Genomic DNA, 27,534 nt, shown 5'->3' with positions numbered 1-27,534 from the left:
TATGAGTTAACACTCTCTTTAATTTTTTGCTATACAATGTGACTCTTGCATTTTTTCCAATACCTTTTTCTTCTATGTCACGCCACTGGATCGCTTTTTGGATCATTTCATTGCAGAGCGTTGCCTTATTAATGGATGCACTGATGGGACTATTATAATGATGAAAACTGCACATTATATAAATAAAATATGTGTATGGGTATATATAAAAAGCACACAATTGTTTTGATTTTTTTTAGTGTTAATGTTACACCTTCAATGATACCTGCAAATACCTCTGTTCTTCTTATGCACTGAGGTCCACCATCAAGTGCTGGAATGCCAGCGTGTTTCCCTTGAAGCTGGAGACTAAAAGAATATCTTTGTTATCGATAGACACAAGACTAAAAGCCCTCGGAGCTCGGATGTTAAGCTCCTGGAAAGGCTGAAATTTCTGAGTGAGGGCATCCCACAGGTAAACCCTGGAAAAAGAGAAGTCGCTTCCAAGAACCAAGTACTGCCTTGGACCAATTGCAAATGGGAATGCCACCATGGATCCCCGTGATGGCAGAGTTTGGATCTCAATAAAGCGCTGGCCCTCCCAGCGAAGAATCTTAGAATCCCCAATAAATCGAGTCAGACACAGATACAGGTCCTTTCTCACCTTGAAATGTTTCACCATCTGAACATCCATAGTACTGGCAATCTCGGACTGGAAGGTGAACTGCTTTTGGCTGCGGTTCCACTGATACACCACCGGGGCCTGGGAACTGCTGGATAGGATAAGTCGAGGCTTACCGTCAACTTCTAAAAATTCAATGTGGGTGTCACGGTGCCACGGGTGAAGGGTCTGATGGGAGTAGAATCCATTGCTGTTCCAGCGGTACATACTGGTTGAGCCAGCTTTGGAACTGTCTGCCATTACAAAATACCAGTCACCATCAATGCGGAAAGCCTCCACTGCATTCGGCTTGCGAATTCGGGTGGTGTCAATATCCTGGATTTTTATGAACTTGCCTGTGTCTCCATCCCACCTGAAAGAGTTGTCAGTCATAAACAGCAGCACCACCATTACCTCCTCAGATAATTTCTGCAGCTAATGTGTTGATGTTTCCTTTTAACCTTTGACCTCTATGGAAGGAACTTTTGGAAAGTTTACTATTTGATAAAACTATTGTCTATTAGTAAATGAGCTAACATGCACAGAAACATTTAACAGTGGAATTTGGAAAACTTGTGATGGAGATGAGGATATTGATAATGAGAAGGGAACTGATGACCAACAGGTTGATGACACGTATTTACACTCACTTGTAGATATGAGAGCCGCTGAAGAGCTGGGCGACCACCATGTACATTGAGCTGTCAATCACAATAGGTTTGCAGTAGACTGCGGATTGTGCTGGAAACACACAAGTAGGTAGAAGGGACTCATCAACCATTTTTCATCATTGTATTAGCTGTAAAATGTCATGTAAAAACTGTGTCCATAGTCACAGAATCAATAAAATTCTCCAACCATTCTCAATACATTTGACTAGCAGAGGTGAAATGAAGTGATACGACTGGTAATGTAGTGAATTAAAGCGAATGTAGGTGAACTAGAGGTCAAATTATTGATAAATTGATTGATGCTGTGTGCTTCAAATTGTAAGTTGCTGTCTTGAAAAAGATATGTTTATGATATTATGACATCTCTTTCAGTAATATCATTTTTGTTTTAAATACTATTTTTATCAGTTGTTGCAACAACATTTTTTTTTTCTTTTTTTTTTTTTTTGGTCATTACCATTTGGTTAGAGAGGTTTCTCTGTGGTAACCATGTAATTTATAGTCGCTATGCCCTCCTTTACTGGTTACACAACACAAAGGTTGCATGGCACTATGTGTGTCCACCTACTGTATAAAAGATGGTGGCACAGATTGTATGACTCCCGAGGTTTTGAATTCATGAATAAAAACTCTCAAGACAAATCTTTATTCTACTGCAGTTAGGGAAAAGTTATATTACTAATGGTTAGGATTTTTGATTTTAGACTTACGAGTAATCCTTCCCCTTTCTGCTCTGACTCTTGCTACAAATCTCTGACAATTTTTGTGTGATTCTTTTCATTTAATTTTCAATATGCTGGTCTTTATTGTCAGCTAAGGTTTTTGCCCTGGCTTAAGTTTATTGTATGTTTTTCTCATTATTTAAGTTTTCTGTTTTGTAAAATAATGTTTTTCTTAAGTTCTATAATTTATATCCATTGTATCTCTATGTGTAATACTGCTTTCTCTTATGTCTCTTGTATTTTGTGGGCAGTACTCATAGAGGTGGGGCCACCCTGATATCATCACTCCTGAGTCCACCCTCTGGCTATGTAAGTCGGAGCTCAGGAGTGGTGCATTCACGACTTCTGGAGTTATTGTAAGCACTGTGTTTTCCTCGATTTAAATTATTGACTTTCAATCTTTTCTAATCTGGTCTTGAGAGTTCTGCTTATGCACATTGTTTTTGGGACATGGTTGACTAGAATTTCCTCTTAGGCAACTTCTATTCCTCTTTTTGAAAATTTCTGTGATTTCTTCTTTTCAAAATAAATATTTTTTTTATTTCTAAAGATTACTTAGTGGATTGGTCTTTTCAAGCCAAAGTTTTTTCATGGTTTCCTTTCTCTTGAGAGGCATTTTGAAATTGCAGGATATAATTGCAGTTTTTTATGCTTATGTAGGCTGAAGCAGGCCATTCATTTTAGGCTAATGTTATTTGGGGTGTGGCCTATTCTAGGCAGGCCAAGGTGGTCTCTCCTGGCTTTTGTAGACTTTAGAAGGCCTCACACGTTTTGTTGTTATGGTCCTGACTCCAGATCGTCACATTTATTAAGCTTTTGTTTTATAATTCTTGGCCACAATAATACTACATTAATGATTCATTACTTTTTGCGTCTTTGAAGCACATGAAATTGTGGCTTAAGAGCAGACCAGTTATTATCTTCTAAGAGGAAATGACTACATGCTCAACATGCTCCTTTTCAGCCAGGCTCGCCCTTAACAAAATAAAATGTTGACAGAAAAGTCTCTTTGGTCGGATGTACATATTTTTCAAGCAAAAAGATGTCTGATGTAGATATTTACTGCTTTTAGACAGCATCAGCAGCTCAATCACTAAAAGCTTATACTGAAAACTAACTAAAGCAAGCTCAGCTCCTTTGGCTTCAGTTTAATTAAACAATGGAAGCAAACAGACATGAACAGACACTTTCTGAATTAAATTATACAGTTGTTTGAAAAAGCAAGTACATACTATCAAAATGGTTACTTTTTCAACATATTTGAACAGGCAAACGGCAGATCTTCATTTAAACAGTGCTTAGAGTTTAAGATGATATACTTGAACAAATGACACAAAAAAATGACTCTGTGCATTTATTATCATAGTCCAAATTAACAAAAATGAGGATTTGTCACATGGAAAAAATAAGTACACCCTTACATTTATCACCACTTCAAGCCCATAAGATTAGAATCAGGTGTTTCGAGTGATTTCCCAGTGATTAGAACCTATTAGGGAGTATGCAGGTGGACCTCATCTTATTTAAACCACAGCTCTCCAGGGTCTGGTGTTCTCTTTGCTGTTGATGTGTGTGGTGTCATCATGCCAAGATCAAAAGAGCTCGCTAAGGCCTTCAGAAAGAAGGCCAGGGCCAGTCTGGCAAGGGATTTAATAAGATTACCAAGTTATTTCAAATCAGTCATTCCATGCGTAAGGAAAATCCTCTATTAATGATGTAGATCTGAAATGACAGCTAATTTGTTTAGAACTGGCCAGCCCAGCAAATTCAGCCCAAGACCTGACCATCTGAAACTAAAAGAAATGTCCAAGAACCCCCAAAATTTAATCGCAGGGATCTGCAGGTAATTTTTACAACAGCTGGCGTCTAAGTGCATCCATCTATAATCAGAAAGAGATTACACAAATTTGACCTGCATTGAGTTGCACCAATGAAAAAAATTTGTTGAGTAAAAAAAAAAAATTAGAGCACGACTGTGCCAGTGAATATCTAGGTAAAGATCAGGCCTTCTGGAACAATCTGTACTGGACAGATGAATCAAACATAGAGCTGACTGAACACAGCATCAGTAGACATTTCTGATGCAAATCCAAGACAACATTTCTGGAGAAGAACCTCATACCAACTGGGTAGCATGTTGGTGTAAATGTTATAATTTGGGACTGTTTTGCTGGCTCAGAGCTTGGGTAGCTTGCAGACATTGAATCATGTATGAATTCTGCATCATATCAAAGTGAGTTTGAAGAGAATGTGAGGCCATTTGTCCAAAAGTTGAACCTGAAATTGATCTTTCAACATGATAATTATCTAAAGCACAGTAGCAAGTTCTTGTGTTTTCATTCAAATATAATACATTACCTGCAAGCACTGTTTGCATGAAGATCCATTGTGTCACTGCCCAAATATGATTGACAAAGTCATCAGTTTAAATGTGGTGTACTTACTTTTTCACATGATCAAGTTTTTGGGGCATGGCATACTGTATGTGTATATGTATAGGACAGATTGCTGTTGGAAATAAAGGCATAAAAAAGGATTTTAGAAAAAGCTAGGCTTTCTTTAGAGGAGAAACAGAATAGCAGTGAGAAGGAAAGATGATGCCAAAAATTGAGAAATCAAAAATTCTGATACTTGAAGTTCAAAACATTTGAAAAGTCAAAATGAGAAGCCAAAACAAATTTCTAATTCTACAAATTCTTTTCCCAAAATAATTTAAAACTGTGATTTTGTTTATTGCAGAATGATCCAAAGCAAGGATGTTAACTGCTACTCAGTGCCATCTTACATAGACTCAACATGGTAACGTCACAAGTAATAACATCGGTGATCATGGGTCTAGCAAGAGACCTGACAAACTACATGGCTGTGCTCATGAGTGAACCATACATGGCATCCTCCATAAATATAATGATAGTCAAAATGGTAATGCAATAATTTTAATAATCATTGAAAGTAATAACCTGAACAGGAAAGGAATAGTTCATAACCCTAAGTTTGCAAACACAATTGTGACATCATGTCTGAAGGAAGCTAACAGGGTAGTTTTCAGCAGAGATTAAGGAAAGTCTCACTTTAAGGCTTATCAGGATAATCATAAGACATTTGCAAAGGACAGCAGACAACATGTTAGATCATTCACCAAATTAGACTCAAGCTGAAGAAGAAAAACATAATAAGATCTAAAATTGTTTGGCTTGCTTAAACACTACCTTCTCACTAAGTCTTTCTTTTGATCTTTTCAAGTTTAGATGGTGTTAATTGCAAAATGTTCTTAATTTTTAGTGTTAATGTAATAACATAATGGTGTGTTACTAATCAAATAGATTGTACATCACATGCCTAAAGGCACACCATGTGCGAAGCTCCCAAATGGCAGCACCCATGATAATAAATATATAAAATGGCAGCTCCCATAAAAACAAGCATGAAAAGGTCAACTTCATGATGTCACCAAAATAGTGATAAAAATATACACAATCATAAATAAAAATGAATAATTTATTAATATGACAGCTGCATACTGGTGAGGCAGGTTGTGGCACCCTAAAGTTGATTCCTGCCTTGCTCTTCATGCTGGAGAAGTTAACTTCAGGTTGCTGAGCTTAAAATAAGTAGGTTTAGAAAATAAATGACTAAATGTACAGTTGTGCTTTAACTGTGGTTGACTACACAACTGTGATGCCTTCTGTCTGGAATGTCTTCCCATATTTAGTTTAAATGCTCACTCTAACCTGAAGTAAGAGAGTGTCGGCATCCACATACTTGTGACCTGTGAAGGACTAGCAGCCCATCTTTGGCTGCTTTTTGCCTGGCATCATGGGATGACAATGCTTTACCACAGTGGGCAAAGAGTAATGTCACTTAGACCCTCATTCCATTATCATCTGGAGTACCTTCTGTGTGAAGGTTCTCACCAGATTTGAATTGATTGGTGTCTTGGGTAATCCCCATAGTAATGAGTTTTGGTATTTGCAGCTTAGATGGGTTTGTGACACTGATCCCTACTGTGAGTCTTCAAAAAGACAATTTATTCACCAGCTCTATGCATATAATTCTCTGGCTTTGGTAATGACCTACTCCTTCTGCTATGAATCTGGTACAAGGCTACCACTAGTTCCTCAGCTTACACACAGTGGTGAACCTATGGCTTACTAAAGAATTAAATATAGTTAGATGGATGTAGGGGACTATAAAGGAGATGATAATAACCTGATCAGAACAAATGAAGTTAATACATGGATTTTGGGAAAAACATACAAATAAAGATTAGAGCAACAGAGGATGGTTATCTAACACAAGTGATTTAAACAACTTGAGTTAAACATGACAGCTTTAAAACAAAGTGATGTCTCAGATGCAGATTCTACCTTAAATATTGATGCCAATAAGAAACCAGGAATCACATGGAAAAAACAGCCTTTAGATACTTTCCCACTGCTGAAATTTTTCAGGACCTTTTAGAATTTCAGAAACTTTTGCAGCATTCCCACTCTCATTCTTGTTACTTTTTTTAGCTCCTACTCCAGGGTAGATACTTTTTGTCCAAACAGAAACTGTCGTGGGTGTGGTTTGGGCAGTGAATTGTGTTGATTGGCTGACCACAAGCAATGACATCATCTTACAGATCTGTTAGCAATTGGAACTTTAGAGAGTTACAGGGGGGATTGTGGAGGGGTGGGGTCCCTTGTGAACTCACGAACACACCACATTTCAAACCACATCACTTCTTTCACACATATTTTGCATAAAGGTTGCAGTCCCTGTTGTGTGGTGGAACACATCACATGAAAGTGGCCAGTGACCACAAGTGTCCCAGGACCTACATCACACAGAAACTCATTGTTTCCTGAAAACAAAGTTCCTGCGGTGGGAACATTCTTATTAATAGAATGACTAGGAATAAGTTGGCATGAAAAAGGGAAGTAATTATTATTTTGCATCACATTGAGAGTATTATAAAGTTAGTTGACAAGGAAACACTAGTTAGTTTGAGGGGACATCAAAGCTATGATAAGACTTGGCGGTTAAATTATGTAAGATGGAGGGACAGATGGAGAATCCTTAATAATTTTAAGACAGAGATACAGTGGCTGTCATTTTGGGAAATTAAAGGACACAACAGGATGCTCTGGTCTGCAATATTTGAGTTTTAGTTTGAGCTGCATGGTGACAAGACGGTGCATGGGTCTTTCATAGTCCGTTCACGTGAAAAGATTGCATTATTGATAAATACAGTAAAAGATGGGAAGAAACTTCTGAATAGGGGCAGTAGTATGATCCGCCTAACATATTAGACCTTATGAATTTTACTGCATTTGTTTTACATGGATATACTGTAACTCTCTGAATTTTGAATCACTTCACTTGTATGGAGTATAATGATAGTTTAAGGGGTCAGTCAAACCTGACTTTTTAATGAACATTTCTGGAACCTCCTGATGTGCTACTAGTCCCAGTTCTAGACTTCTTTGTCTTGGAGGCAGTGGAATAACCTAAGCACAACTCACATAGATTCATAAAATGGAGGGAGAAGAAAGTGATTTCTGATATACTTGGGATATCAACTGTATATCATATATATTGGTGAAAACCCCTTACCGGTAGGATCAGCTTTGTGTGAATCCCCCCATTGTCTTTCAGAATTTTATACAAATTTGGGAAGTGAAACCTCAAATAGCTTCACCACTGGCTTATTCTTAACTTTTGACAGATATACCAGCAACCAGAATTGTAATAATGGCCACTTACTGTTTTAATTTCTAATTTAATGTAGTCCTTAAATTGGAGTCTTTACGGGTTAGAAAAAATTTGGACTTGATCTTGAGATTATGACAAAGATGACCCAATCAGACAGTTGCAACACATTATAAAAGGTATTTTCTGTTTTTAAACTTACAAGTAAGGTTATGAAAGGTCCTGAAAGCCATTTCCACATGATTCCACACATAGAGAGCGCAATTCCCAGTGTTTGGCTGAGCAAAGACTGCGAAGAGGTCACCAGCATGCTCGAACACCTCTGCTGAGATAGAGCTGAAGGGAAAGGTCTCGTAGATGGCAAAGTCTACAAACAAAAAGAAGCTCATCTCAGCTACTGGACTCACAGATCATGTTCACTTCACTGCAGACCTCCTACCTGTGGTGATGCAGTTGAAATCTCGTGGCAACATGCCTGAAATCTTCCTTCCTTGGAACTCAATTGGACTTGCACAGTAGATGTCTGGCACTGTGGTATTGGTCTTCTGCAGCCAGTCAACCAGCCACTTCACTTTGCAGTCACAATGAAATAAGTTTCCTCGGAGATCCCTGCGTGGAGACAAAAAATGGAAAATACTGAACTGGCACTGGTCAGATCAAGTCGCACCTTGTCACACATGTTTTAGCAACAAAAAATGGACCTGGACTGGACTGGCCTGGACCTTGAATCACAAAATATCAGCCTGATTTGTTTGCTGTACTCATTTATTTATTGATAGGTTGTTTTCTTTACTGGTCCATGAAAGGTGCTTTAGCTGGTTACGGTACCTTAACAGACCCCTCAGTTCTTAAATAAAGGACAAGTCACAAACTGAAAGAGATAAGAACTGTCTGTGTCTGCAAGGTCAGTAGGACTTGTGGAGGGCATTCACAACTTTGTTTAGTGGCCGTTATGAAACTCCATTAAGGGGGGCAAACCAACATTACAGTACATGGTCGAAAGCATACAAGACATAAGCACAGGGATAAATGCATAAAGGAAAAATGTGCAGGGACTCATGACAAACTGATCATAGAAAGAAATGTGTTAGCAAAAAATCACATTAAAATATGTTCATTACTCCTCAGTTTCTTACAAGGAAACTATTATTAGCATTTTAACATGCTTGTGTTATTACTTTGTTATGCCATGACCTTTCATCCACTTAGCACACAAAAACAAATTAGGAAAATGTTGAAAGTCGACATAAACATCAAACACTCAATCATGAAAACCACCTCACCACACAGTCCCCATGCCCTACTTCCCATGACAGTGGTATCAAACAGTCATTCATGAAAATTAATCCCATTGACTGCAAACTTCAGAATGGGAAATCTCGCAACCAGTGATCTCAACCTTCTTTCATGAATAGCAAATAACAAAAGAAAAACAAGCAAGACCTCCAAAAAAGACCTACAAAACAAGTCAGTGTCTTACTGGCCTGCCCCTTTATAGGCCACACTGATGGCAGACCTGACCCTCAGGCGACTGGCAGGCCTTGGCCTACATAGGCCTAAAATGAGACTCATGTCACACAGTTTAAAAGTAGTCCAATAATATTTAAAGAAGATGGAAACAATGGAAACCTCTAGCTTGAGAAGGACAAGGTCACCCAAAGACTGCTTAGTAGGTGTTATGTTACAGATAAGTTGTCTTCTGTAACTTATGTTTGTTGTGCATTCTTTGTTTAATTTAAATGATTATTTTCCATATTTTTGTTGTAATTATACATTTTTCTTAATATTTTTCTGTTTATTTATTATTTAGTATATATGTGATATGCTATGTTCTCCTCTTCCTTGAATTTTGTGGGTGGAGCCCCAAGAGATGGGACCTCCCTGAAGAACTTTAATTTCAGAAACTGAGAGCAGATCGTTCAGTGGTTCATTGTAGTTTGGAGTGTGCATCAATTACTGTGAGTATTGATTTTCTGGCTTCTTGAATTATTGATTTTTGCTCTTAGATTTTGTTTTTTTTACAGATTTGGACTTGTTCACCTTGGTTGCCTTTCAGATAGGTCCTTTTGCCTTTTTTTGGTGACATATCATCAGTTGTATGCCTCAATGTCTCTGGGTGTTCCAGCCTTTTATTACAAGGCAGCCTGAGCTGACATCCTCAACTGAGGCAGGTCCACCCCAGGCTAATCAGACCTGGATGTGTGTGCTATGGCAACATTCAATCTGGTCATTTGATAGCTCAAACAGCATAATTTCTCTTCAGGCACAGCAAGTGATTGCTCCTTTCAGCTGCGTTGGCAAGTGTTTTAAACACCTTCCTATGGGTCTGCATTCCAAATTCTGCTTCCCTTAGGAGCCTTATTCTACAAAGCCCCTTCAACCCTCCTCAACCAGATTGGCATAGCACAAACTCTTCAGCTCATATGCCTCCTCCACATCATCTTCCTATGGAACTGTTCATTTAGTGATGAAGACACGCTGGCAGGAGTTGGACCACAGGATCATGTACTGCTGTTGGTTGGTTATTGCTGTTTCAGTTGGGAATTCTCTGGACTAAATCAACACACATATTCCAGTCCTGAGCTGTGTTCAACGAGCTTGAAATGATAGTCGAAGTATTAGCCCTAGATTATTCTCCTTCTTATTATTTTTATTGATAATAAATTTATTAGTTAAAAAAGAAGAACAAAAATAAGGATTTGACTAAAAAGGCAACCCAGGGAAAAACAATAGAAGTCATAACCCAAGAGCAAAAAAAAAAAAACAGAATAGCAAAATATTTCACTAACCAGAAAAACATTACTTACAAATAGAATTCAATAAGGAAGAGCCGCAAATTGGAAGAACCACTTTAAGGCAGTCCCTAAGCAGTGATGTCATGTTGGCTCCACCCACAAGCACAAGGAACTTGAGAGAACAATGCAAAATACCAGACAAAGCAAAAAAGTGACAGTATTAACAAAAATTACACAAACACATGACAAATACTTTAAAATAAACAGAAAAAGTGTAAAAAAAATTGTAAATACTGGCTTAAACATCAATAAAGGTCAGAAATAGCCCTAGGCGGGGTACCAGTCCATCGAAGAGCCCACTCACAGATAACTTAATGACATTAACAAAATCATCTATATTAAACATATTTTATTCTCATTATGTAAACTCAATGTCATGTGCAGATCTTGAAACATACCTACAGCAACCATGTAAAGTTTACCCAAAAAATCTAGAAGAGTGTGGGGCAGGGTATTAAAAGCAGCTGTGAGGTCTCGCATAGTAGTCTAATATGCAACAGATGGTTATACAAATCATGAAGTTAAACAATATAAACATGAGTATAACATATACAAGAAATATGTTGTAAGTTTTTCAGGTATGGAGACTTAGTTTAGTTAAGGTTTATATACACAATAATCACGGTGCTAGGAAAAGTTGGTGTATTGCATGTTGATTGCTACATGCAAGGGAGAATTTCACTGTACTCTATGCACATAATAATGACAACCATTTAAACCTATTCTACTACTAGTACTACTACAGGGCCAATTTAGAATTTCCAATTAATCTAATGTGTCCACTAGGGGGCAATCCAACCAACAGTAATAGAAATGATGCCACGACCATGACAATTAAAATACAAAAGATGTGGGTTTATTTAGTCCCAACACTGTATTCTGTGACAATAATGACCCAATAAATACATAAATCTGAGAGAGAACATACCGTAGCCACTTTAGACAGTTTGGTGGGACTGGAGTCTATCCTGGCAGCATTGGGCAAAAGGCTATACTCAATTCAGGAAAGGATGCTGGTTTATCACAGTCTACACTAATGTACATTCTTGCACAGGGCTAATTAGAAGTCACACAGATCTTTGAGACTTGGGACGAACACCACAGTACTCAGAGAAAAGACAACACAAACTTAAGAAAAATGTATAAACTCTGCTCACACTGCTGGGTATGGGATATGACCTGCAGACACTGGATGTGTGAGGCAGAAGTACTAAGCTGTGTGCCACTGTGCTGTCCTGAAAGGGAACATGTAAGAAAAATATTGTCTTCATCTAGGTCGACGCCTTGCTCCATCCACATATCTACAGTCACCTTTCCTCAATATAACAAATCCAAACACAATTTGCTTTCTCTTTCCAGTAGTCACTCTAATAACATGTCATATCTCATTCCTGTGACATATTAAAACCTACAAATGACTTACTAACTTCTTAGCTTCTTATTTCTAAGGCATATCAACTTCTTCAAATAACCTATGTACTTCTTCCTTTGATTTAGTAAATCATTCCTAAGATGCACTAACACCTACAAATAACAAAAAATAAATAAATAAATAAATAAATGTTACGATATTTGACGAAAAAGAATGAATATGGCCACAGTGGTTAATCTGCAGAAGCAACATAACAAGATGGTATATGCAGCATAAGGTTTATTATAGTGATTTGCTAGGAGATCATCAGTCTTCATCTGTAGGAGGACAATTGTAATTGCCATTAAATATTGAAATCATTTTATGCAAAATGTTATTCATGGACATTACATGTTTATAATAATTATTTAATAAACTGCCAATAAAAACACATTCATTTGCCATAATGCAGTAAGATGCTGCAGATGTTCTACCAGACGGTTGTGGCGAGTGCCCTCTTCTACGCGGTGGTGTACTGGGGTGGCAGCATAAAGATGGAAGACGCCTTACGCCTGGAAAAACTTGTTAAGAAGGCAGGCTCTATTGTAGGATTAAAGTTGGACAGTTTAACATCTGTGGCAGAGCAACGGGCATTAAGCAAACTCCTGTCAGCCATGAATAATCCACTGAACAGTGTCATCTCCAGGCAGAGGAGTAGCTTCAGTGACAGACTTTTGTCACCATCCTGCTCCACTGACAGACTGAGGAGATCGTTCCTCCCCCACACTATGAGACTCTTCAATTCCACCCGGGAGAGTAAATGATAACATTATTCAAAGTTATTGTCTGATTTTTTATTTTTATTGTTTTCATTTATTTTTATTGTTTTTCATTTTTATTACTATTTAATTTAATATTGTTTCTTTGTATCAGTATACTGCTGCTGGATTATGTGAATTTCCCCTTGGGATTAATAAAGTATCTATCTATCTAGCTATCTAGCTATCTATCTATCTATCTATCTATCTATCTATCTATCTATCTAATCTGATCATAATATCATAGCCATATGTCAGTAGTAAATGGTCTTTAATTATCAAATTCTGCAAAACGTCCCTCATTGATAAAATATCAATTTTAGAACATGTAATAACCTAAGGTTTGCTTATAATTAAGTAAGCTATGTTGTTAGCAGTAACAAGTGGGCTAGCTTCAGCAATGCCCATGTTGTTATGGTTCAGCCTTGGCTTTAGTATCTTTTTGTTCTCTTGGTCAATTCCATTGTTTTTGAATTATTATTTTACAAGTGTAGGTTGCTATTTTGTAATTTTTGCATTTAATATTGTTTAAGAATTATTTACTATTTATGTATTGCAGATATATTTCTTGAGCTTTGCTTTTTGTTCTGTAGCTGAAACTCAAAGAGGAAGATTTAGCATGATCTCACTGCTCAATGACCGCCCTCGGCCTATTTTTGCTGGTAGAGAGCCGAGGACTGGCAGAGAGTTGATGTTGATGATTAAGGATCTGGTTTGCATGTATACTTTGGATATCTGTTTTTTAATTATTATTATTATTTTGGTCTCTCTTTGGATGCTACCTTTAGAATATGGTGTGATCTGGTCAGCATTACATTGCTTATTTAGATTAACTCTTTTTTGATCCTTTTTGTGCTTTCTTTTTCCCTGCTCTGCCAGTTTATGTTGTTCCATTTTGTAACTTAATAAATCATTGAAATGAAGGAATATTGTTTGATTTTTTTTCTGTAAATGCCAGAGTTATGGTTATTTTCTCTCTTGGACAACATTTTTTTGATATTTTTGTACTTTAAACACCTGGGTCACGTTTTAGAGCCAGTGTAGGACAGAAAGCCTGCCATTTGAGTTTGGGGCCAGGTTGCCTAGGGTAAGACCTGCTTCGGAGGCTCGTACCATCTGGAGGCTTGCTCTGGCTTGTAATATAAGCCTATATAAGTTTTTTTTGCTACTTTGAAGTTGGTGTATCTTAACATATATTTTACAAATAAAAAAAAATGAGGTTTCAAGTGGGCTCACCACACGGAGGAAGAGGCATAAGGTCTACTGTAATATGGCCTGGATGGAGGTTGAAGGCAGGTGCCTTAGAGTACCAATCTCCAGCTACTTAAAGTGACTCTAGGGCCATGGAATGTGACCTCGGTGGTGGGGAAAGGACCCAAGGTAGTGTCTATGTAGAGCCACTTTTTGGGGTAGTGTTTCAGACATTTCCAACAGGGATGAGACCACAGGGCAGACCCAGGACATGCTGGAGTGATTTTATATATATTATAAATTCCAGATCTGGATAAGTGGCAGAAAATGGATGAATAGATGGTTGAATGGATGAAAAAATTCAGCAACAGTCCTTCAAAATGCTTTGTTCCTTTTGAACAAGGCTCTAAACTTTTTAAGTTGCTTGTTGAATAGAAAAGGGTGTGTTTCTACTAAAACAACTACATTTACAAGGTCCACTATATTAAAATAAATCCTGCAAACATCTCTGCTTTGGAATGATAGAAAAAGCTGAAAAAATTAAATGTTGATGGAAGATTGCATCAGTGGATGTGGTGTCATGCATTGCCATCAGGAATAACTTTACTGTCTCATTGAAGAAAAATGTATTTCTGGTTTTCCACAAACTACATACTGCTAGCATGTGAACACAGCATTGCAGTGGTTATTCCTTTCCATTCTGTTTCAGCTGGGGTCTCTCCTCTGACATGTGTTTAAATTCCTTTGTTTTGTCCTTTTTGTTAATTTTTGATTGTATTGTTTAATATTGTTGCTTAGGTTATTTATTTCTGTTATTCTCTGGTTTTATTAGTTTTGTGTAGTATTTAGGTTCTGTGTATCTATATTTATTCTATTACGGTCTATATGTTTTGTTGGTGGTTCCACAAGAGGTGGGGCCATCTGTCCATCGCTAAGGGAACGCCCTCAACTCTATAAAGGCTGAGAAAACAAGCAGTCCCTTGTGGTTCATTGAATGCGCCTGGTGGATTTGACAAGTTCTCTTGTGATCATTTCTGTACGTTTGTGGAGTCCTGGATTTTGTAACCCTTTTGTTCCTTTTTGGTCATTCTTTTAGATTTTGCAGTGGGACTTGTTTGCTACTTTATTGCCTATTTCAGGTAACTGCTTCTTTATCTTTTGTGCTCCATTAAAACACATTTTTTTTTAAGAAAAGCATTGTGATTAATAAATCATTTATAAAGATTCTTTGTTTGCATTTTCATGACCAGCCAAGGTTTGATGTTTTCCTCCCACATCTAGTATTTTGCATTTTGAGTGGTTTTAGAGCTCTATTTACTTTCAATAAAGACCTTATACCATTTCTATGCACTTTTATTACAACACTTTACTTACTTCCTTTAATTAACATCTTGACTATTTTCTGTAATTTAAGATCTTGTTTTCCTGAATTACTGCTTTCATTTGGTAAAGATGTTCCTTTCTGATTTTGCCATATTTGTCTTAAAATTCATATTCACTCAACTTATTTTTTTACGGCTTTTACTATATCCTCTCATTCTTCTATGCACTAACCTACTTATGAATTAATTTTATCTCATGTCCCTAATTTTTACAATTCTTCCATGTGGATTAGATGGGCTGCCCCTTTGCCTCTTTATTTCACAAGTCCCAAAAATGCTTGCAAATATGTCCTGCTTCCCATCAAACTTCGGCTAGGGCAAATGCAGGATCTTTATAAAATAATGACAGGTTTTATTCTTACATAATGCTCTGTTACATTGTGAAGCTCCAAAGAGCACAAAAGGCATTAAGTAGTTGCCAGCAAAGGTGTTCCTAAACAAACAAACAAAGTCCCAATACAGTAATCCAAGGCAAGGTCAAAAAGCCAGAAATTCGCAATAAGCATAAGCACAGCAAAACAAACAAGCAAACTCAACAGTCAATAGCACATCTTCTTTAATAAAACCCCTGTGTGCATCCGGGGGTCATGGGTTTCTGTGTGTGTGTGTGTCTTCTGGTGAAGTGCATGTGCATGGCACTGTGGACGTACACACACTGGAAGCTGGGCACACAGTGAATGGCCTAGCCGCGGCCATGCATAATAAGCAAATAAAGAACATCATTGCTGGGGAGAGTGCCGATTGGGTAGTCGTGGCCGCGCACATAAAATCCGTTGCTGGGGAGACAAGACATACAGTAATCAGCTGCACGCCAGCACGGATTCAAATACTTGCTGGGGAGCTGAACACTACTTGCAGGAGAGACGCCACCAGAACCAGTATTCAGCCACGGTCAATTATATGTTACATTATCAAGAGTTACAAGTTTTTCAGATGTTGTTGTCAAGGTTGTAGATGGTCCTGAACAAGGCAAACTGTTGCCAAACTCAGACAGAATATTTACAAGAAATGTTGTCTATAATGAAATTTTATAGAAACATTTCATGACGTAAAAACAATAGAACATTTTCAGATTTTCAGATATTGTGTATTACAGATTGTTACAAAGGTTTACACTAAAGCAATATTAATTATGCTCACTGTATTGTCATATACGTTTCTATTTTATTTTTATTATTATTTTGCTTTAGGCTTCTTGCAAAAATATTTTTGACAAAACAAAAATTAAGACAAGAAACAGAATGACGTCAAGGTCCCTTGCCTGTTCCTACTAATGTTTATGCACTACTGTTCTAGTGCCCATTATTTTAACAGGCTTAATGTTTAGTCTGAAATGAACTGCCAGGAACTGTGGAAGACCCTCTGAATTTAAAGGGGACCATGCACTTTGTGACTGTGATTGACAGGTGCCTCCACCAGTTGGGGAACCACCCACCAAACACCTGGAATATAGCATTAGAATAGAAAATAAATCTTACAATAAAAAAAGCAATATTAACAGACTCAAATTGAACAAAATGACATTAAGCAAAACTTTAAAGCCCAGCCAGGGGAAATAAATAGAACAGCTGCTTTCTGAACTCAACCCCCTTGGAATGAATAAAGTCATCAAGACTGCCAACAAGGCTGTAATTTCCACCCCTATGCCGGTGACTCCACATGGCTGATTAATTAAATGGATTCTTTTGTTTTATTCATTTTGTTTTGTTTTGCACCCAGAATGACTCCTTTTGTATGGTTATTTTCACTTTGATTAAAAAGGGACAACTAGTTTTCTTAGTGGGACTTGCTGTTCTTCCCTTGACCACAATATTTAAATTCATAACCGCAAAACATAAATTAATTCTGACCTGAATGCCAGTCTGACATTCAATGAGGCAATTTAGAATTGCATGCCAGGATAACCTGCATGTCCTGAGGTTGTGCAAGGAAAGTGGAACACTTAAAAAACATTCATCCAGACACGGGAAAAACATGTAAACTCTCCACAAAAACAGCTCAACTCGGATTTGACCCATAGCTGCTCTAGCTGGGAGGCAGCAGCTATGTTCACTGCACCACCGTATCACCCAGTAAATTATCTTAAAATGTAATTATAAAAGTTCAAAACACTTATTTTAACAAAGTATCCCGTAACAACAACATTTATTTCTATAGCACATTTTCATACAAACAATGTAGCTCAAAGTGCTTTTACATGATGAAGAAAGAGAAAAAAGACGAAATAATTAAAATTAGGGAACACTAATTTACATAGAATAAAAGTAAGGTCCGATGGCCAGGGAGGACAGAAAAAAACAACAACAACAAAATAAAAAACTCCAGATAGCTTAGATCTTTGTAAAACAGATTGATCACATGCTGTTGGTTCCCATTTGATCCTTTATACAAGTATTTTTAAGCTTGCTGGAGCAAAACTCTGATGTTATCAGCTTTTATTGATCACGTTATTTGACATCTTCAGGGCGCACCTCATAACCTTGTAATCAAACTCAGCTTTTACAGATGCCTGATATGTTTTGATGAGATCAAATTTTAATACTGTTTTATCACCTGAAGGGTATACATGCAGGAGATGTCATGGGCTGGCATAGGTTGAACTCTATAGACCACCTGTTACTCTAGCAACTTAGACTGGTGGTCTCTGTATGGTCTCACCCACAGCTTTAACATCAATCCAACTGAAGAGTGAAGCCTAGTTCCACAAATCTTGAGTATCCATGTGTGTGAGGGTATGTTTTTTTCAGCCAGATACAGCCCATTCTTTGAAATATGTTTATGCTGTGACATATGCTTTGATTCCTCTTCAAATTAAGCCTAATACTGGCATATAGACACTCATGCACATACGATACACACACAAATGGTTGCGGGTGTTACTTACAGATCAGTTAGTATGTCCAGATGTTTGAAGAGATCTCTGGGAAGAACCTGCAAGTTATTGTTAGCCAGCGACCTGAGAAAAGTGTGGAAAAATTGTAATTGAAACTTCAACAAAATGTAACAATTGACCTTTTGGTTTGGATTATCCCAGAAATCACTCACAGGTGAGTCAGGGATTTCAGCCCTCGGAAGGTCCGCTTGGACAGGGACTGGATATCATTGTTCTCAATAAACCTAGAAAGATGTAAAGAAACAGCCATCAGCGAAACATAATTCAACTTGTTCATGTCACCTTATGTGCACCTCTAGTTCTGGAGAGTAACTGTGACTGCAGGTTTTCATTCTAACCCAGTGGTTCTCAACCTGTGGGGCGGGCCAACCTAGGGGGGGCACGAAGTAACAAAAAGGGGGGCGCGAAGATGTGAAAAAAGAAAACAAGAATCAAAAATATGAAAAAAAATCTGTTGAAACCAAAACAAATGAACTTAAACTACATTCTGATACTAGAACAATAAATATAGAGTTAGATAAATGTCGATAAAAGTTAAGTAGGTATAATAAAATATCCATCTACATTCCAAAAAGATGTTAGGGGGGTTGCAATTAAAACTGTTTTGAAAACTCGGGTCACAAATACTTAAAGTTTGAGAAGTGCTGTTCTAACCCTTTTCATAATTATGACCAGTTTTGCTGCTAATTAACTGTTTTGCCTTAATTTTAATTGGCTTCCTGTTTAAGACTCAGATCACTCAATTATTTTTTTTCCTTAATTAGCATCCAAACAATAATAAGATACAAAACAAGCCAAAGCTTTACCAGCTAACTTGCGTCCATCATAGAATACCTGAAAAGAATTCTTGAAAAGAAAAAAATTAGCAGTTTTGGAAATGTCTGCTGTGGCAGAATTAGAGCACCAACAAGCCATGGAACTGAATAATGGGTTTAATTAACAACAAGCATCAATTTCAAATTATGAAACTGGTGGGAGTGAAATCAGTTGAAGTTTGAGGCCTTGACTTAACTGGTCATCTGTTGACTCACTTCATGTCACATTTCTGTTTGGGTGCCATTAAAGGAAAAAAATGAAGTAATTCAGATGATGGAGTCAATGGAACTGCAATTAAAATGAAGGGAAAGAAATGAATTAACAGAAAAAAAACTGTTCACTAATTACGAAAAAGGGTTAGAAGGAAAACATGCGGCCACAGTAGCACACCAGGATTAGAATTAAGAGGCCCCACTTTACAGTATGTTTAAAAGTCATTTCTTAAACAAGATGAACATTTTTGTGATACATTTTCATTCAGTAAATGATGTCTACTGTAATCTACTAGTTTCTTATAAAAGGTAGTGATCTCATTAATGTCTGATGGGGGTGCTACTGGATGAACACAGGGCCTTAGAAGCATTCGATTAAATAGTTCACAATAGTGAGGAACTCCTGTTGAAGTACTAAGCCTTCCTCATCTTGATAGGTGGGGATGTGATGCCAAGCACACTATGGCTAAATCACACCAGGACATCCTCTCCATGGCTCACCTGAAGTCGTCTATGGTAGCCAAAACACTCAGAACTGCAGGAATGTCTGGAGCTGTTAGGGGAGGTCTTTATGGAAGGCTCAGGGGCTTTCTGATGGAAAGTGGAACTCTTAAAGAAACATCCAGAACGTATCTAAAAGGAGTAACAGGCCACTATTACAGAGTCCTTCTCAGTCCACAGGAGGTGAAACATAGCAGAACTGGGAATATGACAGTACAGTAGGTAAATGGACCACCCAATGGTAATGATATTGTCATGTGTACAGAGTACTTGAATGTCTGGCCAACATGCCACTTTCTGACATTGTGATAAGCAAAAGTATCTCACAGAGGGTTGATGAGGGCTTAGTAAGGTCATGAAGGCTTCAGTTTAACTGTTTTTACACTCATATGCTCTATAATCTGTTCTTTACTGTTGTTATACTTTATTTAGTTAAACAAACTCCAATATTTTGCGGTTACTTTGTTCTCCAGGATGGTCATTTGATCATGGTCAGCACAGGCACATCCCTAAAGACTACAACAATAAATCCAAACATCCAGACACCCGTCCATTTTACATCATTGTTATACAGCATATTCTTTTTAATGTAACAAAGAATTTCATTGTTTGTTGTAAATCTAATCTATCCATCCAACTACACATCTGTTCATCCATTTGGCCATCCACCTACATATATATTTTATACTGTTTTTACAAGGTACATTTTATCTAATTTAAAAGAGATTTTTGTTGTTTCTTGAACCTCCAACAACAAATATAACACCAGGCCATGTCACTTGTAGAAATTCTCAGATGATTCTGCACTTATGGGGTGTATTGATAAAGGGGATGAGACAGAGGAGAGGAGTCAGGTGGAGAAGTTTGCTTCTTGGTGTAAAGAGAATTATCAGCATTTTAACATCAGCAAAACCAAGGAAATGGTTATTGACTTTGACTCCACCAAAGATCCTTTATGTCCAGTCACTATTCAAGGAGTGGATTTTCCACTCCTATAAGTACTTGGGGGTCTGCTTCACTGATGGGCTGGACTGGTCTCAGAATACAGAGAAACTATACGAGAAAGGGCAGAGCAGGCTCTTTTATCTTAGGAGACTGCATTCCTTGTGGCATCATTTACATCTGCTATAACTCTGCAATGGCCACTGCGATTTTCTATACTGTGATGTGCTGGGGTAGTAACATCACTTTAAGGGAGGCCCACCAAACTAATTAAAAGGGCAGGTTCTGTTATGGGTGCACTCTTGACTCTCTGGAGGGAGAAGCAAAACAGAGAATTAAAACAAAACTGCGTGCCATTATGAATAATGTTGCACATCCTCTCTGTGACACAAAAACACTGAGAGCTTTCATCCAACGAATTATTCAGCAGAAGTGTGTCAAGAAACACGACTGGGACTCCTTTATACCAACAGCAGAATGTCTGCTTAATGCCTTTGTGTGATATATCTGCCTGTCTTTTAATAAAATACATTACAACAAATGTTTGTGATGCACCATCTTTTGGAATGACAGATTTAATGCCCATGCCATTTGATACTGGATTTACAAAAGCAATGTTAATGCTTGTTGTGCACCATCTGTTGGAATGACAAGCACAATGCATTTTATTGCTCCAAATGTTTGTGATATGCCATCTGTTGGAATAACAAATACGATCCATATGCTTCTGATATATGCCATTTGGTATGGGATTCATAAAAGCAGTGTTGATGTTTGAGTTGCGCCATCTGTTGGAGTAACAAATTCAGTGCATTTTATTACTAGAAATGTAAGCAGTGCACCATCAGTTGGAATGACAAAGACATAGTAACTGGACGAAAACACAGATTCACAGACACTCAGACACTCGTCCTTTAATTAAGGTGGTGACTTACAGATACTGCAGATGAATCAGACCAGCAAAGGCGTCATCTGCTAGCACTGAAAACTTGTTAGAGTTGAGGAGCCTGGGAAGAAATAAACATGCAAAGCACAAATGTGTGAGAAATATTGGACTCATGTAATAACTTATTTTTTGCTACAGTTTAAATGTGAACTTTCCAGTTAAAGCTCAGACCCTACAACAAGTAGAAATCTGAATTTGTAAGAAATGTATCAGTTCTTTACCGTACAGACGACCATTAGAAAGTAACATTTTCTGATTCTGATTCAAGTTTAACTCTATGGTGGGATCCTAATTTATACTACTTCACCAACGGGTCACTGCATCGCCTCATAAAGAGATAAAAGTGATATGATGAACAGCTTGGCTGTTCTGTTACCAAGAGTTATACCAATGGTGACGCTAAAACTCCATAACTACACTTCCAGTCTAAATGCTTAATTGAATGTAATCTATTAAATAAAAGTAGGAATTTAAATACAAAATGTAAAAATCAATAATAAGAAAACTAACAAAAAATTCAAAAAACAAGCCAAAAGCAAAAATTAAAAGAAAGAAAAAAATCAACAAGGTGACTCAAAAAGAAAACAAAAGAACTGAGAAAACAGCTAATTAACCAAATTCACTAAATAAAATCCTATTCTCTAAATCCTTAAAGAGATACCCTACACATATTTTTAATGTTACTTACCCATGTTGTTTGCAGTGATGGCCATAAAAAAATTGTTAATCTGTTTTCATAGATAAAGGACATAAAGTTCTGATAGAATTGGACATAATGGTGACCAGCACTAGACAACAGCAAACAATATCAAGTCTATGAAAAAATCTCACCTTACTCGTGTTGCATAATCGACGGGTCAATTCATGTAGTCTTAGGCTCACAATATGCAAAATGCATGCTTTTTTTGGCTAAATATTCTTAAATAAATAACTTGGGGAAAATTAAAGTAGTCCAAAAACAGAAAGGCCCTTCACACACTTTTTGGATTGAAGACCTGCTTTTCATTCTCATTCACTGGTCAAGTGAGTCATGTCTTCAATTCTAAAGCGCCATCAGAAATTAAAAATTTAAAACATACTGACTTCAACAGTAAAATTCACACACACACCAAAAAAAAAAAACACAACTATTGAAATGTGTTAAAAACATATAATAAATTCAACTAGTATTTCAAAGAAAAAAAACACAACCCTAGAAACAATTACTGAGTTATGAATGAGATCCGTTCGCAGTCTTTAAGCGAATTTGTAGGTAACCTGGAATAGACAGAGCAGGAGAGAGGACTGGAGGCGACCAGGAGGAGAAAGGCACAAGGACTGTGAGGCCTGGACATTTGGGGGATCGGTGATGGAGGCACTGGGGTTGTCAGTGCACGTAGATTACTTTGTAAATATTAGTGTAAATAAACAGAGTGTGGTGGAGTCAACGATGTTCGTCTGTCTGTGTCCGGGTTCAAGTCCACAATAGCTCATCAATTTTGTAACCTTTCTCTACCTAGACTAATTATGTTGGCTTCCTTTGTAAGTCACTTTAGATAAGCTATTCAATGTAAATGTATTTGTAATTGTAAATGTACACAATAACATATTCTGCACCCCAACCCAGACATTTATGCCATAGCAAATCTGTTTCCATTCATCAGCACTTTTAAACAATACACTCTATGTACGTCTTCTTTTCTTTTTTTTTTAATGAAAATGTTATTGATTTTTAATCTTTAAAACAGTAAAGTGGAGTTGGGTTGTGTCTGAAAAGTATAAATTATTTATCTGAACAAATTCTACAGACAGTTAAAAGTTGATGATGGCATGGAGACAGAGCTCTAGACAAAAATGTATAATTTGAGGCTAAAATGATAAGTAGTACTTCAGATTTTGGCAGTTTGCCTCACAGCTACGCTTAGTTTTCTTTAACAAATACTGCAGAATTGTATCTTCTCTAATATTCAAGTGGATTTGTTTTTGCTGACCCATCTGTCCATCTGTTGTCCATCTATTGGACCTGCCCAGGGTGCAAGGCAGGAGCAAACTCCCTCTGGCATATCAGTTCATGGCAGGGCACACTAATATACACACCCTGTTAAAGTCACCAGTTAGCATAACACACTGGTCCTGGTTTTTGATTTTTGAGAGCACCTGAAGAAAAACACAGCCAGAATGTGAGAACAAGTGCGTCCAGGCCTGGTGCTGAATCCAGCCACCAGGAGCTCTGATGACGCAGTACTAAGCACTGTGCCACCCTATCTTTTCTACATAAAATGATTTTAATGACTTTATTTAGCCTTTTATTTCAACGCTACATTAAATATCAAAATTTTTTTTTTAGCTTTTTAATCTCCAACAGTAAATTGTGCTTGGAATTTGTCTATAAAAAGACAAGCTCTAGAGAAAGCTGAAAGGGAAAGATAATGTGGTGGAAAAAAAAAATGCATAATTTATAAATTAATAATTTTCTGGGAAAAATACCAAGTATTACTTAAGATTTTTGCAACCTGCTCCAGAGCTAAGGTGTCATTTTTATTTAACAAAAAAATGTAGAAATACAGGTTTCTTTTGACCTATTCTATTAGATTGGTATTGGGCTGGCATCCTGTGCCACCCAGTGTCAATACATATTATCTCAGGACACCTTCTGGGATTACATCATCCTGGCAAGTGACTGCTTCTGTGTAACAAAGACCCCCCTTTGCACCAGCCAATGAGAAGCAGCACTGAGTTCTTTCCACTGCAGCACAGACGGCACTGAAGATCAGCACGTCGCTTACCACTGATACTCACAAGAGCACCAGGAGGATTTTCCCTACTTTGCTTCAGCCCATCGTACCCCTTGACATTTGTTTAGGTAAATGGTATCCATCTCCTATAGCTTACAGGTAGCAGTCTCCTGGTCATGTTCCCTCCTGGCTCCAACTGTTATTAAATTTTCAGATAATAAGTTAAAAACTTGTTATTAGACCAAGGGACAACCATGGCAGATAGCCTACAAGAAGGTCCACTCTTCACGGAACAAAGCTGCTATGGTATTTGGGGCAGAGGATGCACAGCCCCCAGCCCTCCACACAAACCAGGTGTGCAAAGTACTATGAAATTCCAAATTATATGGCTGCCCAACATATAAGAATGTATTAAACAACATAACTTCATTTTGTTTAATGCATTATCAGAAGAATCAATATTAAATCTATACATTTCCTTTCAGATATTTTGTTATTGGGACAGGAAGATGTTATATGGTTGCCATAACTCTTGACTTGCCAGACCCATGCACCATGTAGGGTTTTTCTAACTAGCAGGATTACATAATCCATCTTCCACTATCATGGCAGACACCGTTGTTCAGTCCAATGAGCCCCAAGCATGATTCCTCTTGTTGCTCTTTGTTGAGCAATTATCTTTTTTCAGCTAAAGGTCTACTGATGAACCAATCCTGGCTAGTGTTATTACTGTGTTTCCAGCAAATGAGAGCACTTGGCAGATACTTGGTGTTGCTGGTATATATGTCAATTTTTTATATGTCAGGGAATATTTGATGAATTGGCTAAATGGCTGCCAGGCTCCAAAACCAACCAGTTGTCACAATTCAGTCCCTACTAAACTCACGTGCCTTGCATGATTCTAATGAGTATCACCTTCCATCCCTGAGCCTCATTCTTATTTTTTGGATCCATATACTCACAGAAACTGAAGCATGGGCAGGTGGGAGAAGGCGCCCTCAGGGATCTCGGTAAAGGCCACATTCACCATCGTCCTGTGGAGACACATAGCAGAAATGGTCAGACTTCCTTCTTTCCAGGTTCTCTTTTCCAAGACTTGACTTAATCATGGTTTTTGTGAAAGTGGCTTCCTGCACTATGACTACGACCACTAGTTGGTATACAGTATTTTGCCATCTTAAAGGCACTAGACTTCGGTTGCAGATCCCTCAAAGCTGGTTGTGTACAAACCTGTTTAAGCCTCTTAAATGTATTGCTCACACCTGTTGTACATTTGGGTTAAGGGTCAGCATTAGAGGGCATCATCTCAAATAGCATCAAAGCAAAGTGACTAAACAGCACACACCCACTCTCCACCCAGGCAATTTACACCTAATTTCTTGGTGTGTCACACACGTGTACCTGGCCTCAACAGCATGTATACAGCAGCAAGTGGGTTCTAGGTCAGAAGAATACTCACAGGGAGATGATGCCAGAAGGGAAGACCTTCGGGATGGCTCTGGAATCAACACAGAAGGCGCTGTCCTTGGTACAGGAGCATGATGGAGGGCAGCGGGGATCCTTGGGGCCCCTCCTGGCCTCAGCAGGACTCTGCAGACAGATGAAGCACCAGACAACCCAGCAGAATAAGCAATAGATCCCCAAGGACCTACACGTGGCTGCCATCACTGCAAACAAAACCAACGGGGGTCTTATTGTTGTTCCGTGACAAAAGGATAAGGAATTCCCTTGCCTGTGGCCGGCGAAGGTAGAAGAGATGGTGCAGGCGGCCCCCAGGTGTGAGCCTGCACTCTCAGCTCGACTAACGGATTGCAATGCTACCCACACTGAATTATTAAAGACCGCTCTTTGAACAGCCCTAGACTGAGAGCAGCTGAGCTCTGCAGCAGCTGCAAAGAGGGCGGGGGGGGTTGGGTGGGTAGGAGGAAGGGAGGGAGGGTTGAGGGGGAGGGCCGACAGCAGTCCCTTGATGCGCCTTGATGAATTTCTGAGTGCGAAAGGGTCAGTTGCGGTGTCGCTACAGCAGCATGCAAAGCACATTATTGGGCATCCTGGCTGACTCTGGAATGACTGGCTGCTACTCTGAAGTTAGGGTGAGGAGAGCTGAGCGCTGAAACCTCAGTGACATCAAGCAGAGTGAAATTCAGAGTGGAGCCAGCAGACCCCGTCTAATAGGACACTCCATTATATAATGCTTTGTACAGTAGCCTTTTGATAGCGCATTCCATGAAATGCACTATTAAATAAAGATTGACGACATCTGCCTAGTGGTTAGTGTGACTTCAGTTCCAGGAGACTGAATTGGGCAGATGTGGGCTTTTCTTGAGACACTCTGCCTTTCCTGCACATCTCAACAACACTGGCTCAAACAGATTTGTGACTTTAAATGAGGCTGGTCTACATTAAAAGTAAAGGCCAGCAATATAAAATGAAAAGCAGGCATGGAAGGTCAGAACAATAACACACTTTAACTTTCTTTCTTTCTTTCTTTCTTTCTTTCTTTCTTTCTTTCTTTCTTTCTTTCTTTCTTTCTTTCTTTCTTTCTTTCTTTCTTAACTAACAGTTATAATCATGCCTAGTAAGGATATATAGAGGTTTTGGTGGCAAAAATGTTCCTTTCCTCAAGCACATTATTTAACAAGTCATCCCTGCAACTGACAGCTCACCTACAAGTGTACTACATACAAAGAAGAAAAGTGGATGTCTTGCACAGCAGAGAGGTTCATCTGTTTGTTGTCCTGGGTTTGTTGAACCACAACAAAATGCAAAATTGCAGATGAACCAGCCACACTTGGAAAGAAATTATACAATACCAGTATTGTGAATCAGCATGTTAATCCACAGTCAGGAAGCTGCAAGCTCATAATTGCTAGGAGACAGTGTCTCCTGGAATTATTGTGAGTGAACTAAAAGACTGGGAATTAAGAAACGCAAGACAAAATCATTCTCGGGGACAGACAAGGTCAAAACCAGAAGATCACATACTGAACTGAGCAAACAAAACAAAGGGGCAGAGCAAGAACTACAGTAAAATATAGTTCAGAACTAAAATGAAACCTAGCGCTAGACCTCCTTGTAATAAAGCTGTCGCTAAAGGTTTTTGTTTGTTGATTATCCATCTTGAGAGCTAACTTAGACTGGAGCATGCCATCATATTTACACTGTCACTTCCTGATGATATTGCAAGTGTGACAGTTCCAGTCATGTGACCTATCTACTACATTGCATAAATAAAAGAATGAGAGT

At 38.1% G+C, this 27,534-nt stretch overlaps 1 protein-coding gene across 1 annotated transcript; it reads right to left on the bottom strand.

Moving 5' to 3' along the window:
* On the bottom strand, positions 1-26,184 carry lgi3 (leucine-rich repeat LGI family, member 3). Its single transcript, XM_039768567.1, has 9 exons — positions 25,748-26,184; positions 25,251-25,322; positions 21,564-21,635; positions 18,310-18,381; positions 18,149-18,220; positions 8,167-8,336; positions 7,930-8,094; positions 1,291-1,381; positions 1-1,013 (listed from the first exon to the last, which is right to left on the bottom strand). The coding sequence occupies exons 1-9, from the start codon at positions 25,951-25,953 to the stop codon at positions 287-289; spliced, it is 1,647 nt and encodes a 548-aa protein (XP_039624501.1). The 5' UTR covers positions 25,954-26,184; the 3' UTR covers positions 1-286.
* Between the last annotated feature and the right edge of the window lie 1,350 nt (positions 26,185-27,534).

This window comes from Polypterus senegalus, chromosome 11 (assembly GCF_016835505.1).
Source record: "Polypterus senegalus isolate Bchr_013 chromosome 11, ASM1683550v1, whole genome shotgun sequence".
NCBI classification, from domain to species: Eukaryota; Metazoa; Chordata; class Cladistia; order Polypteriformes; family Polypteridae; genus Polypterus; species Polypterus senegalus.
This window is presented reverse-complemented; position numbering and strand designations above follow the sequence as displayed.